Source organism: Helianthus annuus, chromosome 8 (genome assembly GCF_002127325.2).
Source record: "Helianthus annuus cultivar XRQ/B chromosome 8, HanXRQr2.0-SUNRISE, whole genome shotgun sequence".
Classification (NCBI taxonomy): Eukaryota; Viridiplantae; Streptophyta; class Magnoliopsida; order Asterales; family Asteraceae; genus Helianthus; species Helianthus annuus.
In genome coordinates this window covers 108218426-108233592 of record NC_035440.2, presented here as the reverse complement: position 1 = coordinate 108233592, position 15167 = coordinate 108218426, and the positions used below count along the sequence as shown (strand labels likewise).

Sequence of the window (15167 nt, the reverse complement as noted above, 5' to 3'; positions counted from 1 at the left end):
GATACCAAAACTTAGCTAATATCAAAACAAGATTCTGTATCATATATGCTAGTGGTAATTGGTATGGATATGAAATGGATGGATGGATTTACGAAAAAGATTGGTGTGAGTGGGGGGTTTCTTATCCTCTTCCCCTGTTTTTTTGATCTGCAAAAAAATAAAAAAATAAATAAATAAAAGTTTTGCCGAACCCAATTATATTACATGATTTATAGTTATATAAGTGATTTAACATCTAGATATTACTTTCTGTTGGTTACTAATTAAATATGTAAACAGGATTGGTGGGGATGTTGTAACCTTAATTTGATTACAGAGATGAACTAAGGGGTTGTTTGGTAGCATTTTAATCCATTCAGAGGCTATCTCTTAATCAAATCATTTGTGGCCCTTATGTCTGAATGAATAAGAGGTAATCTTATGTCTGACTGGATAAGAGGTAACATCTGAATGGTAAACCATCACATGTCACATTCTTCTACATTATCTTTGTTAAACTCTTAAATGATTTTATTAAGAGGTAGCCTCTTAATATCATTCAGATGCTACCAAACAGCCCCTAAGAGCATTCTCATCTAAACCATCAAAATATGTGAGGGGTAGTTTTTATATTATAAAGGGTATAAAAAATGGTTGTGAGTGGAGGAGAGAGAAAATGTTACTGTCATCTGTATATTTGGGGGACACTGTTCACCCAGTATAATTTTTTTAATATATATTGAAAGTGGTTGTGAGTGAAGGAGAGAGAAAAATGTAATGATAATATTATTTAATTGAAAAGGAGAGGGAAAAAGTATTTGTTTTTAGTGAAAATATATTGATATAGGAGTTGTTTTTTAGTGGAATGTATGTATAATTTGATGGATTGGGTGAGAATGCTCTAAGGGTTGGTGAGGGTTATAAATAGGGGAATAGAAAGGTTGAGAGGGAAAGTGCATTGCACATGACAAGAATTAACTAAGATTTCTAACCTGGTTTGGCCTAAGACCATGTGTAGTGGTAGTGGGTTATAATGCCCCCACCATGGGGCATTATCCGACACATGGCGTCCTAGTCAGCGATGGGGCATTATAGCAAAAGTGGTGTAGTGGGTATAATGCCCCACAATGCCTCTACCAATCATTAAATAAAAAAAAAAAAGAAAAGAGTTGATGCTGATTGGCTAGTCAAAAAGCCAACAGTACCATTGACCACAAGTCCAAATCTCATTGGCCACCACCTTCTCTCTTCAGCGTTTTAATATAAACGCCCACATGCAAATTTTCAAAAAATAACGCCTCATAACGCCTAGTGTAATGGGGTGGGGGGCGTTATAGGGCGTTTTTTTTTCAATTTGTTTTTAAAAATCACGCCCCACTACGTATGGTCTAAATGACAAAACGTGCAAAATTTTGAAAGATTAAGGACATCGCCTGTAAATTTTTGACCAAAAGACCAGCATCTGCAATTTGATATAAACATAAAGAACAAAACTTGTAATTTACTTTAAAATAAAATAAAATGTACTTTGCCTATTTATTTTCAACTTTTTTAACAACTGGTCTATGTCACATTCCAAAAAGTTTAAGCAAAAGTGTTAGTTTGTCAATAAGTTGTTTTATTATGAGTTAGTTATTTGAGCTCTATTAGTAATGCTAAAGCTCAACTCTCGAGTAATTTTTCAAGTTTGAACTCGGTTAGTTTATTTATTAATATTTTTCTAAAATATATATTTATAATTATATATAGATGCTTATATATATTTATAACTACCGTTAAAAAATATATATATTTATAATTATAACTTTTACGTACACCATAATATATATCATTTAGTCATTCTTATCAAAATTACAAAAAACAATATGTTTGTCTAGACTCGCAATCCTATTTGGACTAACTTATTAGACTAGAAGGAGTGGGGGCCGGCTGAGGCCCGGCTAGGACCGGCGCCGGTCCTCCACACCGCCCCCCTCCATCCCACCCGTCCTCACCAGCAAACCCAAGCCGGGCTCGCCAGGCCACCTTTGAAGCATATAGCCGTTAATAACGGCTAGTTTAAAAAAAAAAAAAAAAAACCTTTTTCAGTTTAAATATATACCCATTCTTTATACCATTTCTTCAATATTTCACCCATTCTTCTCCCATTCTCATCCATTTTTATAAAAAAACACTCCCATTTTTATACCAATCTTTTATAAAAAAAAATATATCTTCATCCACAATGGCATCTAATCCTTGGTGGTCCGGCTCTTCTTCGGATGAAGAGGAAATGTAAATTTTTTTTATGTTAAGAAATGAATTTATTTATGTTGTATTTGTGAATTTTTATAAAGTTTTTATTAAGTTAATAAAGTAAAACTTAGAAAATTATAAAATAATGAGGTGGGGTAGCCCCATCCTCCATCCCCCCTCAAAAAAAAAAAAAAAAAAAAAAAAAAAAAAAAATTAAAAATTATGAAGGAGGCCCATCCCTCACGAGCCGCCTACGTGGAGGCTCATCCCGTGAGGATGGGCCAAACCATACCCTTTAATCTTAAACAAACTTAGTTTTACGCTTAAGCTAACCTAACCCGAGCTCTATTCGAGTTATTAACAAGCCTACATAACACAACTCATGAGCGACATGACTTCGTATTTATCATTTTTTTTTTTCTATAAAATAATAATAGCCAACAAAACACAAAGAGTGGTGTTGTTTTGAATCATCCTCATCATCGAACACATGTAAAGAACCGATAAGATCAAATGCCACCCGATTTTGACATTAATTAATTTATGAAATGAAATGAAATGGGTTGGTTTTATACGCCTCTACAGTCCCAGAGTCCAACGCAACTACTCGCAGCACCATGTTCAAACCCACTTCTCTCACATACCTCATCGCTCATTCTCGTCGTCGTTCAATCGCATCTTGCAGACACGTAAGCACTCATCTTCTTACCCAATTGGGTCTTTTCATTCTTCACCCATTGATTGTTGAGTTTTGCTAGTCAACTTTGTTGATCTTGATTGTTGTTTCAAATATGCTCTAAATTTTAATATAATCCTGTCTTGTTAAAGATAAAAGGGGAACCTGCAATCTGGTTTATAATGTTGAATAATCGGTTTTGGTATTCAAAAAGGGGTTGCGGCTCAGCTTGTTGCCCGTTTACCGGCATGGGCGTATAATAGGGGCGGGAGGGGCGGCCGACCCCCGAATTTTTCGTTAAATAGTGGGGAGTATATAGTTTTCGTATAAAAATTTTTGGGTATATACGTTTTTGACCCCCTGGTTTTATAGAAATATTTTGGTATATACGTTTTCGACCCCCGGTCGGAAATCTCAAGCTTCGCCACACCGGTCACTTTATTGTAAGGGTTGGTTGTGGGTTTCTAAGATTTAATCATTATAATGTGAAAAACATTTTCTGCAAAAAAATAAAAAAATAATAATTGTATGGTGTAGATTCAAAGTGTTGTTCAAGATAAAAGGGTTGGGGGCATTGGAATGATTAATTTTGAGGTTTGAGGAATTTAAAAAGGAATTTGAAGTTATTTTGTGGGAGCATGTGATTTGATGTTTGTAAACTAAAGTTGGAATGTGTTTAGTTGAACTTACTGCAAGTTAATCGTAAGCCGAATATGACATGGTGTCAAACCTAAAGAAGTGTTATTTAAAGTTTTTAGTTTTATGATTCACCATCATCATACTCAGTAAATCCCACCAATAGCAAAGAAAAGGTAGGGTCTGAACAGGGTAAGATGTAGACAACCTTACCTCTACCCCATAGGAATAGAGAGGCTGGTTCCAGATGTGTGGAACTAAAAAATAACATGAAAAGTTAGGTGCTCTGTTGGTGAATGCAAAGGCTAATTAAGTAGGAAGTCTTAGAAACAGAGAGTGAGCATGAGCCTATATATCTTTGATCTTATGTTATTAGTGTTCTATGTAGTTAAATGAGATATCATCCTTATTTTATTTAAGCAACTTATGCTCATGCTTATAATCGGTTTATTAAAAACAACTTATATCATTCACATTGAAATCCCTAAATCATCCCCACCCCTATAATTTAAGGAAAAATTTAAGGTTTTCATCATTTTTGCACTCCATCCGATTTCCTAAAATAGGGAGTGAATAATGATTTAGGGAATCACTATTTACTCCGTATATTTTTTTTTTGAGAGGAAAAAAATAGGAAACATAATAAAGAAGTGTTATTTAGATGAATAGAGATAAATATGGGGAATCGGATGCGAGACGTTTTTTAAAGGGTGAACAGATTTTGGGGATAAAGGTGTTTTTTTAGCTAAATTATATGGATGAGGATTCCAATATGAATGCTCAACTTGTAATTTTGAATCCGTCGAGATTAATCGGTTTGAAAATAGCAATTTGGGAAAAATTCTTATTGAAATCAACTTATTACACCACCACTATAAAATAAACAGATTCACACCAACACTTTTCTTCGTCTGAAAACTAAGAAACGCAATAAGCAGATCAACTGTTTGAACAAGCAAAGAATCATGATTTCCTTTACGCTATTGAGAAAAAAATAAATAAAAGATCTTAAAGAGGCAATCTCCTCACTTTTTTGATATTTTCATTTGCATCCCTATTATTCATTTATTTATGATTTTTATACACTCTTGCTTCTTTTCGGTTTTTGTAATAGCTTGGAACATTAGTGATAGCAGAACATGAAGGTGGTTCACTCACTGCCAGTTCTTTAAGTTCAATTGAAGCTGCTGGAAAGTTGTTATCTAAAGACAGCTCTCTATCTTTGCTATTGGCTGGTGCGGGCCCCACTTTACAAGAGGCTGCTGCAAAGGCCGCTTCGTGTCATCCTTCAGTTTCTCAGGTACTTCATATAAGTAGGGAATTTTTTACCGTAATGTTCCACTTATTTGTTGATTTTATTTTGAGGTGGTGAGACGGTTGGGTAACGGGTCAAAACGGGTCAGGTTGAAAAGAATCGTATTTTAGTACTGGTTGAAACAGGTCGGTCTAGGTTAACCCACAAACACTTCTTTGTCCGTCTTCTCTAAATAATTATTGTGCTAATTTTGATCACATAAACAACAATATGTTTAGGGCAATTGCTGAAAAAAGTCATACCGGATTTTGCTAAATCTGCACGTAAGTCTATGGAAGTCATTATCGCAAGACTAAAAAACTTTAAAATTTAACGTAAAGTCTATGGATATTGTTTTTAGCAAACAACTGTTTCTTTGCATGATTAAATACTTTAACTTTTTTAAAAATAATAAAAATGTTATTTTTTTTGCATGATTAAGTCCCTTAACTTTATAAAAATTTATAAACAAATGTCATATAGCTATAATAATAATCCGAACGAACTTTTGAATAGAAACGATTTGGAGGTGTATTGCATATTACATCAAAAAATGAACTTTGGTGAGCTTAACCCATTTGACCCGTTCAACTCACTTGATTGTTTCTCTTTTAACTGAATATTTTGATTTGACCGAAACGAACCGACCCCCATACAAGAAGCGCTGCGCAGATTTTAGGGTTTATTGGGGCCTTTTGGCCTGAGGCGTTTTTATGCAGAAAAATGATGTACCTTGGGTTTTTTTGGCTTGTACATGTAGGTAAAATGGTATAAAAACCTTATTTGTAACTATATTTTGGGTAAAGGAAGCTAAAACCTATGGGATATACAAAAAAATTATATAATCACCTTGCGTCTCGGGTACGAAAAGCCCACCGCTTTTGCGCTTTGGGCCTCAATTTTAGCCCTCGTCGCTTTTGTGCGCCTATCGCTTTTTAAAACGAAGAATATGGCCCAAAACGATCAGATTATAAGTAAACGGGTCAAAATTGTCACCTCTAAATATTTTATTTAGATCAATATGATCATTTATAGTGTGATGTGGGAAATTCTTTTATTTTCACTTCACCCGAAGATGTGATGTTCTAAATTTTGTCGGTTACTTGTTCAGGTGCTAGTGGCCGATTCTGATAAATTTAAAAACCCTTTAGCAGAACCATGGGCCAAATTGGTCCATTTAGTGCAGCAAAAAGGCGAATACTCACATATAATTGCTGCTTCAAATTCTTTTGGGAAAAATATTTTACCTCGTGCCGCTGCCCTTCTTGACGTCTCACCAATTACTGATGTCATCGACATATCAGAATCTAATACGTTTGTGAGGTATTCATCACAACTTAGTTTGTAAATTAGTTCATTTTGGTTAAGCAGTTTGAATCTCATACGGGTCCAACAAAAAATAGCTAAATAGGGAACTGGTCAAACAGTTTCCACATGTGTATTTTTAACGCATACAAATCGCTTTTTCTTAAATAAATAGTGGGTTACGACTCACGCTCCACACGGGTTCGAAATGTAGATCAAAATAAGCAAATCTTGAGAGTTAAGGTTGTTTAATGTTTTAGTTAAGGGGCAAAACATGTCATTGTTAAAGTTGAGGGGCTAAACATGTCATGATTAAAGTTGAGGGGCTAAAGTTGTTTATTATTAAAGTTGAGGGGCTAAACATGTCATTCATTACCAAAGTTGAGGGGCTAAACATGTCATTATTAAAGTTGAGGGGCTAAAGTTGGTTAACGCCAAAGTTGGCTGATGTGACAAAATAGTATATTTATAGTATGTATAGTTTCGACTGTTATTGTATCATATTCAAAGCATTAAAATTTTATAAGAAATGAACAAAAAATGCGACTCCGAACTAAAAACTTGCTGTGATTCTTTACCCAACCCGCTTGAAGTAACATTAAAGGAATTTTGTTATGTGTTTTACGTTCCCTAATTACTAGTATGTTTTTCTTTTTTTTTTTAATTTTTTTCCGTGGCAGGCCAATATATGCTGGCAATGCTCTATCTACGATCCGTTACACTGGTTCAGATCCTTGCATGTTGACCGTTAGGTCAACCTCGTTTCCAGTGGGCTCAACTTCAGCGGATTCTAAAACCAATCCTGTGCCAATACACCAGGTTGATTTATCGACATTTAGTGAAGGTGTGTTAAGTAATTACCTTTAAATAGAGACATAGTAAAATATATTTAGTTGTAAGGATTATAACTCGCATTAAATGGGTCAGTTCCTGTTGTCTGTTTGTTGATAACGGGTCAAACATGTATAATATAACAAGTCTACTATAAAGGCAACGGGTTAAACAGATTGATATAATAACGTACTTTTTTAGACGGTCACACAGTATTGACCAAAATGGAATATATTCCTAAGTTTAATGACTAAATAGGTTTTTTTTGACCATACTGTGTAGGCCTATAAACGAACCGAACGTTCATGAACTGTTCGTGAACTTGTTCGGCGGGAAGTTAGTTTATGTTTGTTTATTTAATAAACGAACGAACATGAACAATTTTTTTGTTCATTTAGTTAAACGAACAAACATAAACACACCTTTTGTTCGTTCATTTAAGTTCATGAAGGTCTGTTTATGTTCGTTTAAATTTAATAAATATGTAAGTAATTATTTATATGATTATAAACATAAAACGGGCTTTCTAATTTTTTATACAAATATAATTGGGCTTTCCCATGAAATTTATCCTCATTGGTCACTAATTTATATAAAAACTACTTTATATACGTTTTTGATTGGTCAATTATGCTCATTTGTGTTCGTTTATTTTTGTTCAGTTATGTTTATCTGTGTTTGTTACATGATTTCATTTAAGTTTGTTTGTTTATGTTCGTTTACGTTCATGAACTGTTCGTTTAGGTTTAAACGAACGAACATAAAGGAACACGACATTCGGTTCATTTACAGTTGACATTATCACATTTAAGCATTAGTTATTTGTAATAAGCATTTAAAAAAGAAAAAGAAGTGTGATGGTTCGACCCGACCCACTTTGACCAGTTACCCAACCGCCTGTTTTGCGTCTCAACTCAATCAGAGTCTTTATGGGCGTTGCTAATAATATTATGTTGGTTATATGTTTTGATAGATTGGAATTCTAGACATGTGAAACAAACCACTCAAGATTCAGAACGCCCGGATCTTGGAAGTGCTCGTGTTGTTATTACAGGGGGGCGAGCTCTCAAAAGTGCTGAAAATTTTAAGTTAATTGAGAAACTCGCTGAAAAACTTGGTGCTGCAGGTTTATATTCTCGTTCATATTTCCATATCGTATATTGTAGTATTGTTGTAAATAATGTATGATTACAAGGAGTATTGTATATATAATAAACATAATTACACTCTAATATTATATATAATACACATATTGTCTAATACTTTACTACTGTTGTTTGTTTGTGTAGTTGGTGCTACTCGTGCTGCTGTTGATGCGGGATACGTGCCTAATGACCTCCAGGTAACGCTCAATAGTGTTTTTTTTATTCTTTTCTTTCCAAATATTGCAAGAGAATTTAGCTGAATAACTTTATGTCATGTTAATCTACATGGTAAGTAGGTGGCATTGTAACCCATATTGACTCTTATAGGTGAAATGGGTTGACTAAGAAAAAACTAGTTAAAAAGAAACATGTCCAATGGGTTGCACGGGGCAAAAGTCGACCGAAGTTATTTTTAATGCAACAACCTCGTAAATTGCTTATTTAAACTATTCGATATTTAACACGCTAATCACGTAAGTTAAATATTTAATGAAATGGTGTTTTGGGTCAATCCAACCTGGCTTATATAGTCCCGTATCAAAAATGTGTCTTTAATACATACAACCTCTTAAATCATTTATTTTAAATACTAGATATCTAACACAATAATCACTTGTATAGAAATTAAAATGGAGTAGATAAAGTGTTTTGGGTCAAACCCGCTTGACTTGTAGCAAAAGTGTTTCTTTATTACATACATACTACAAAATATAAGGTATTTAACATGCTAATTGTATAAGAGTTTTAAGGATTGTAGAAAAAGTTTTTAGGTCAACTTGACCTCACCCTTTTCAAACCCCTACCAAAAGTGTATCTTTGATGCGTACAATCTTCTAATTTTTTTATTCAATCTGTTAGACATTTAAAACACTATTCATTTATATGTTATTTTGAAAAAATAGACAATAAGTGTTTTGGGCCCAACCCGGTGTGGCACATTCGCCATATCCCAATTATGCATTTAAATGCCTATAGACTCCTAAATTGTCTATTTAGTATGCTAGATGTTTTATATTTATTATTTAACACCTAAATACTTAGGTGTTAAAGTTATTTTACTAATTTTGTGAAAATAACGTTAAAAGTTGAGGATGGTTAATCATGCACCATGTGGTGGCGTTGATAGCTGAAAGACAAAAGGGTACATGCACTAATCGGTCTGTCCCGATTGCTGAGTGTTATGTGCCTTATGTCCAAGACTTGATGCAAAACTACTATCGAGCCGGGGGTCTCATTGGAAGCAGCCTCTCTATTCCTACGGGGTAGAGTTAAGGCTGTCTACATTTTACCCTCCTCAGACCCTACCTTTGCTTTGCTATTGGTGGGATTTACTGAGTGTGATGATGATGATTTAACACCTAAATACTTGTATAAAAGTTTAAAACATTTGGACAAAGTTGTTTCAGTCAACCTGGCGCAACCTGTTTCAAACCGTACCAAACATTTTATCTCTAATGCAACAACCTTCTAGATTGTTAATAGAGTTAATTACGTTTTTCAGTCCATTAGTTTAAAAATTGCCAAAACAGTCCCTGTGGTTTCACTTTCGTAATTATTACAGCCCACCCACACTAACGTCAACCTGTTTGTCTGTTATGTTATTTGAAATGACCATAATGCCCCTGTTATTAAATGTAAAATTAAAATAAATAAAGAGTTAGTTATGTTTTTCGTCCCCGTGGTTTGTTAAAAAGTAATTACAGTCCATTAGTTCTAACAAATGCCAAAACAGTACCAGTGAGGGTGGATTGTAATAGTTACGAAAGTGAAGCCACAGGGATTGTTTTGGCAATTTTTAAACTAATTGACTGAAATAGTGATTTTTGACAAACCACAGGGACGAAAAACGTAATTAACTGTTTTTTTATTATATATTAGGTAATTAAATATCTTTTTTTTGAAAGGTGTGAATTATTTGCGAATGTCAGGAGGTCTAGCATACGTTGTCTTAACCGGGTCTGCGCTAGAGAGCCCCCTCGCACAATAGATCCCCGATTAAACCCCTCAATGAGAAACCCCTATCACCCAGATCGAACTTGAGACCTGGAGGGGAAAACTCACCCGGGCCCACCATAGGTGGAACTTAAGTACCCGTGGCCAAATCATTCATTTACAATATTAGATATATAACATACTATTTACTTATACAAAAAAAAAGAATTAAAATTCGGACAAAATAGGTCTCAGGTCAACACTCCCGTTTTTCCCCAAACGTGTTTTGTCTAGTTATCTTACCGACCCGTTTATGTCAGGTCGGTCAAACGGGCAAGATTGTTGCTCCAGAACTTTATATGGCTTTCGGCGTCTCTGGGGCCATCCAACACATAGCTGGCATGAGAGATTCAAAAGTTATTGTTGCAGTAAACAAAGATGCCGATGCACCAATTTTTCAGGTCATGATCTTAACCCTTCCTTTCATTCAATAATTATTCTTATTCTTGTGATTTCAATTCATATTTCGTTTTACAAATAATTTCATACATATGTACATATTAACTTTTTGAAAACATTAAAAATATGTAATTACCCATTTCATAGTAAGTTAAGTAAAATTAGTTACTTATAATGTGCTCTTCATTTATTTATTATTATACATTATGAAACGGGTCAATATGGTGTTTTTAGTCTTTTGAAAGGGTAACTACGATATTATGAAATTTAAAGGATATATATATATATATATATATGAAATCGACCCTTTGTTCTAATACACTCTTGAAATGCAGGTCGCAGATTATGGACTTGTAGGTGATCTTTTCGAAATAATCCCCGAGTTGTTAGAGAAGCTCCCGGAAAAAAAATAAGTCCGTTCAACATTCTAAATTGATTTTTATGACATACTGAAATACGTTTTATTCCAATTCTCTATAACCTAGTTTTGCATTGGATGCATGAACGAACGACCTGTATCTCTTCTTGCAATGAAAGTTGTCCCTTCTTTTCTATCATCGATAGGTCCACTTGTCTACACACGCGCTTGTTTATTGCCTTCGAATAAATTGGGTTGGTTTAGAGGTGGTAAAATAGACGGGTCTGAGTTCTGGGTCATGAAAAAGTCACATTGACGTTGTTAAGAAAAATGAAAGTGATATGATATGCAACATAACCCAACATTTGACGAAAGCTTAAACTGAGCTCAAGCTCGGCTCATTTAGAGCTCTATTTGTAAAGCTCAAATTCGACTCGGTGTAAAATAGAGCTTAAGCTGACTCATCAAACGCCACTAGATATAGAAAAAAGATGTGTGATGGTACAACATTAAAATGTGTGGCGCTTGAGTGGGAAAGCATATGGGGGCCAAAATGTGCATAGGGAACTTGTATATAGAGCATTAGTTACATGTATATTAATTAGGAGAATAAAGTTGTCGCACACGGACTGTCCAATTTCAATTGCATCCATGCGTCTTTTGGTAGTACTACATGCTTTCATGTTGGTTCTTTCATATTAGCTTTTATTGATACCAAATGGATGATTTTATTGACCAATAAAAACTAATATAAAAGAACTATTATGAGAACATGTAATATCAACAAAAGAAATATGAATGTAATTGAACAGTTCATGTATAAGACAACCTTATTCTCCTAATTTATATATAAGTAATTTTGTTCGTTTCAAGATCAACAAGATTATTTTATACCGTTTAACCCATTTAACACCTTTACTAAATATAATTCTTTTTTAATGCTTAACTCATACATCCTTTAAATCTACTGCTACTTCCCACACCAATATTGGTTGAGGTTTGAGTTCTTTGTGGAAAGTTATTTTTCTCGTTGGACTACTTGTCAGAATGCTATTTATCAATTTTTGATCTAGAGGTAAGAATACTATTTATTTTTATTACACTTTTTACACCTTCTTCTTCTTCTTCTTCTTTTTTTTTATAACTTTGTCGAAATATTTTTTATTTTTTACCATAACACTTTTCTATTTTCAACTTGGTCCCTTATACTTTTCATCTTTTACAATTTTGTCGTTTTATGTTTTGGTCTAAATTTTGAGAGTTAACACACTGCAACACACATGTGTGGTTCAATGTTTTACGTTTGTTTTTGACGTTTAACGGCCCCATCGCAATGCATGGGCCCTAAATCAACTTGGTTATTCTTATCTGTAAATTTTAAGTTTTGGTTTAATATTTGTGAGTTAACACGTTCCAACGCATATGTATAGTTCAACGTTTTTACATTTACTTTTCCTTTGGTTTAACGGTGTCGCCGCAAGACGTGGGTCCTAAATACTAGTTTTAACAAAAACCTAAATATGTATTTCCATTTTGCCTTTATCATTTAACTGGCTAGTTGGCTACATAGAATATATGTTATGTTGTGACTGCTATCATTTTTTCTGGTTCTTGACTTTTCTATCAAACTTATGAAACAAAAGCTGATTATATTAAGACCATGCGTACTAGAGCGTCATGGGGGCTCCATGTCGACGATCGCGCCCCATAGCATCGGGGAACACCGATAGACCTATTACGCTACTTCAAATTTATTGTAACGTAAGATTATTGCTCTACTTCAATTGTTAAGTAATAAGAATTACATTAGTTCAATTTTGTTGTAGCATAATTACACTATTTATAAAAATGTCATTGCATGTTGTTTTCTTTGCTTCGTACGCTTCACACAAATAAATCTATTTGTACCGGACCTCCACCCCTCCCCCATACACATATATACACACAAGCTATATATGTATATAAAGCTTCTAGATTGAGAGATAAGTGCTAAATATATTTAGCACAAATCCTTCATTTGTTGACTAGGATTCGGGACCAAGCATACATTTTTTTTAACACGTTCTTATAATTTTGTATTATTAAAAACAATGTTTTAAAAACCGGTTCAAACCGGCCGGTTGTACCGGTTGAACCATCCGGTAAAATCGGTTAAACCACCCGGTATCCCCGGTTGAACCGCCCGATACACCCGGTTAAACCGTTTTTTAGCGAAATCCGGTACGGTATAAAAACCGGGTTTTAAAACATTGATTAAAAAAGGTGAAGCTGGGAAGTTTTAAAAAGGAGAGGCTATTTTATAATACAGATTATTGATTTTAATATGACTTAAGATAATATAAAGTGTAAAATATTATGCATTCATATGATTTTTATCATGTGTTTATATATTATTGTCGATACATTTCTTCCTTTGATCATCGAAGTCAAAGTTGCCAATGTTTAATATTCTCTCATGGCCCCTTCTTCGCAAGCAACCTAAGACCACAGACTAAGTCAAGAAGAAAATGCTAATCTAGTTACATTGTAACTTCTAATCTCGGGTAAGCCTTTTATTACCATGACTCGATTGTCAAATCAATTTAATCAATGACTCATGTATCTCGTTTGTCTAAATGGGTTGACAAGTCAAAAAAGTGTGGGTAGGTTGTAACTCAGTTGTAAATGAGTTAAATGGTCGTAAATAAATTGACGGGTTACAAGCATGTTGTAACAAATTTGTTGCCAGGTTAACTCGTTGAACTTATAAATGATACATTTTTTATATTTTTAATTCTAAACGCATCAACTAGTCTATTTATATTAGTAAAGCGAAGATTACTCGTTATTTAATCAATTTAGACATGTTAATTAAAACACAACCTGTATTGTATTAACCGGGCTAGATTTTTTAACACCTTCTTGTTTACTAACTTTGTTATTGTAACTAAGGTAGAAAAGTTGATGAACCCTTGAGCAAGGTGAAGGGCTCTTACTTAATTGGTTAAAGGACATCCTTTGGAATATGTATCAAGAGTCTCACCCAACCAACCCTTCCCCACTCCAACATTGAAGAGTCACCATTGGCTCCTTTGATAATAATTGAAACTTGAATCCACTTGCTAAAGAATTTTACTTGTTCCTTTCTCTTTGTTGGTAGTGTATATTTATTTCATTTTTTCTACACTAAATCAATAAACACTTTTTGATATTTTGAGCTATTAGTTATGTATATATTTAATTGAAAACTGAGTCGTATCTAATATTAAAATAAGTAAATTGTTACGACTCATATTATGAAAAAAAAAAAAACTTGTATCAAAATGCAGATAAAAATAAATGCATCACAACGTCCTCTTAAAAATTAAATAGAACACTATATTTTAATTTTAAAAGTTACAAAAGGAAAATAAAATAATTTTAATTTTAAAAGTTACAAAAGAAAAATAAAATAATATTGTATTATAAATAAAACATGAGAAAAATAAAAGTTACGAAAGAAAAATAAAATAATATTATATTATAAATAAAAACATGAGAAAAGTATAATGTAAATATTCAAAGAAAATCCTTTATAAATTCTTGATCAAATTTCAAAATTCTTGTTCTTGTTCAAATAAAATAAAATAAAATAATATTGTCTGATAAATAAAAACATGAGAAAAATAAAAGTTAAGATAGAAAAATAAAATAATATTAACAAACTATAAATAAACAACATTTGTATGCATAAAGGCGTGTAACTAATGCTTAGGGTGGTTTTAAAAAAAAAACTGATTGTTTCATTTTTAATTTAAAGCTATTTGTTTTTCTACTTATAACAGAAAAAGTTTTCATCTCTTGCAATTCAACCTTACAATTTTTGTACTTTCAACTTTGGTCCCCACACTTTTCATATTTCGCTGATTTTTCGTTTTAAATTTTGCGAGTTAACACGGCGTAACGTGTGTGTGGTTCAACATTTTAACATTTCGTTTTACGCTTCGTACTAAATTTTGCGAGTTAACACGGCTCAACGTGTGTGTGTGGTTCAACGTTTTTACGTTGTCTATCATTTCCATGTTTGACAGGTTCGTTACAACCTGTGGGGTCCTAAATCGACTTAATTATTATTTTTTATGTTTTACGTTGCAGTCTAATTTCTTTACATTAATACATCGTAACTTCAGTATTGGTTGTCGCTGACGGTGGTGTGGTATTGGTGCTATTCGGCACGGTTTTACGCCCCGCCGTATTGCAACGGTAAATCTAGTTATATTATAAATAAAAACATGAGAAAAATAAATACATGAGAAAAGTATAATGTAAATATTCAAAGAAAACCCTTTATAAATTCTT

At 33.3% G+C, this 15167-nt stretch overlaps 1 protein-coding gene across 1 annotated transcript; it reads left to right on the top strand.

Annotated features, from left to right (window-relative positions):
* Window positions 1-2745: 2745 nt before the first annotated feature.
* Window positions 2746-11049, top strand: LOC110873639 (electron transfer flavoprotein subunit alpha, mitochondrial). The gene is made up of 8 exons (XM_022122613.2): window positions 2746-2903; window positions 4641-4826; window positions 5932-6143; window positions 6806-6969; window positions 7930-8082; window positions 8246-8298; window positions 10354-10494; window positions 10828-11049. The coding sequence occupies exons 1-8, from the start codon at window positions 2832-2834 to the stop codon at window positions 10903-10905; spliced, it is 1059 nt and encodes a 352-aa protein (XP_021978305.1). The 5' UTR covers window positions 2746-2831; the 3' UTR covers window positions 10906-11049.
* The last annotated feature ends 4118 nt before the right edge of the window (window positions 11050-15167 follow it).

Coding starts and splice junctions, on each gene's coding strand:
- LOC110873639 (XM_022122613.2), top strand. CDS start 2,832: ATGTTCAAACCCACTTCTCTCACATACCTCATCGCTCATTCTCGTCGT. Junction 2,904..4,640: donor CAATCGCATCTTGCAGACAC/GTAAGCACTCAT, acceptor TTTTTGTAATAG/CTTGGAACATTAGTGATAGC. Junction 6,970..7,929: donor TTTATCGACATTTAGTGAAG/GTGTGTTAAGTA, acceptor ATGTTTTGATAG/ATTGGAATTCTAGACATGTG.